Source organism: Propithecus coquereli, unplaced genomic scaffold, assembly GCF_000956105.1.
Source record: "Propithecus coquereli isolate 6110/MARCELLA unplaced genomic scaffold, Pcoq_1.0 Scaffold4, whole genome shotgun sequence".
NCBI lineage: Eukaryota > Metazoa > Chordata > Mammalia > Primates > Indriidae > Propithecus > Propithecus coquereli.
The window spans coordinates 2,576,730-2,578,454 of record NW_012149729.1 but is presented as its reverse complement, the minus strand read 5'-3'; the positions used below and the strand labels follow the sequence as shown (position 1 = coordinate 2,578,454).

Sequence of the window (1,725 nt, the reverse complement as noted above, 5' to 3'; positions counted from 1 at the left end):
GAAAATCATCACTTTGCAAGCCTCAATGTAAACACTGATTCAGGCAAAGATTAACAATGGACGGTAACATCATTACTTTAAAAGTTCTTGAGGAACAAGAATTTCACATATCTCAAAATATCACCCCACAGATGACTCAGTAGATCACCTTCCCTATTGAGATGAATAACATGATGTATTTCCTGGAAAGTGAAAGAAAACTAAAACTCTACTTGAGACTTAAAAGTAAAAACATGTTATTTTTCTACATTAATATTTATGAATATTAATCACTAATTACCTTTTTTAGAATCTCATCCAACAAGCCCATATTGGCCTCCTGAGCTTTTATTGTGTGAGAGAAAAATGCATAAGTCTTCCTGGACATTAATTTTTCTTCTGGAGGCCTTTTAACTCCTAAAATTAGACAAGCTTCAGAAATATCCTCCTGAAGAATGCCACCAGCTTTGACATATTCCTGAAAATGTAATTTTGGTTAAAGATTATTATTACCCTGATTTGTGATATTCACATTTTCTTTCATAAGAAGTATAGCAAATAAAGGCACAGCCTTTTGAAAGAATAAAATCTGTATGGATTAGAACAAATAATAGAACAACTACTTCTAACATCTGTACTTGTTGGCTAAAGACAAATCTATCATTCTCAACTCTCATGGCAAAATACATTTAAAAATTCAGCATATACTCATATTTAGGAACAGTTTATAGTTTGATCTTATTCACTAGCACATGTGATTTAACCTACTTGTGAAATGTGTATTTTTACCAACAATGCACTGAAATATTAAATACCAAATCGTGATTTATTATTCATATCTTTAAAAGACATATCTCCAACATTAATTTTCCATTGTTTTGGTCCAATTAGTATTTATTAGTGTTCTAATCTGGGCAGTGGACTGTTCTAGAGATGAGATGAGAAGACACAAAGGAAGACTGACAAGATCCCTCCTGCAAAGGAGCTCATACTATACAGTAAAAAGAAATCAAGAGCACAGTAAAGGAGGCTGAATTTGAAAGAATATTATGATCAACAGACTGTCAGTGATATACTAGTTTAATGGAGATCAAGGTAACTCCCAGGTGGGATGATCAAAGAAATATGTAAATTTAACTTAATCTAAAAGGCTAGGTGAAATTTGGAGAAATGGAGATGGGAAACACAAAAGGCATTGAAGACATTTATACAAATATGAAGGCAGAAAATTAAGGAGATATTTAGGGCATATGGGTAAATCAATTTAGAAAAGTAGATTATATGTTATCATTGCTAATATGAGCCATATAATAAGAATGATCATTGATATTTATTAATAAATTACTATGTGCTTTGCTAAGCTCTTTGTATAAATTACCTCATTTAAATTTCATAAAACTCTCATGAGGTAGGTACAATTTTAATTCCCACAATGGGAAATGTGAGACTCACACATTTAACTGAGCTAGTACATGGAAGATACAGTCACATTAGATTTTTATATGAAGGGGTGTAATGACCCAAGCAGAATTAAAAGAGCATCTATAGTAGCAATTAAATAAAATGAAGATAAATTTAGTTAGGAATCTACTTCAAAGGAAAGTATAGATGAATAAGAGAGACAGTAAAAGAATGAAGATATAATTTCTACATCATTTCTTTTTATTTATTTATTTATTTTTTTTGAGACAGAGTCTCACTGTGTTGCCCGGGCTAGAGTGCCATGGTGTCAGCCTAGCTCACAGC

General features: G+C 31.7%; 1 protein-coding gene across 2 annotated transcripts in view; it reads right to left on the bottom strand.

Annotated features, from left to right (window-relative positions):
- AASS (aminoadipate-semialdehyde synthase) overlaps positions 1–1,725 on the bottom strand; it is a 69,654-nt gene that overhangs the window by 55,944 nt on the left and 11,985 nt on the right. For both annotated transcript variants that reach the window (XM_012652790.1, XM_012652791.1), the window contains one exon: positions 281–457. In XM_012652790.1, the coding sequence (XP_012508244.1) occupies positions 281–457 (177 nt within the window). The remainder of the gene's footprint in view (positions 1–280; positions 458–1,725) is intronic.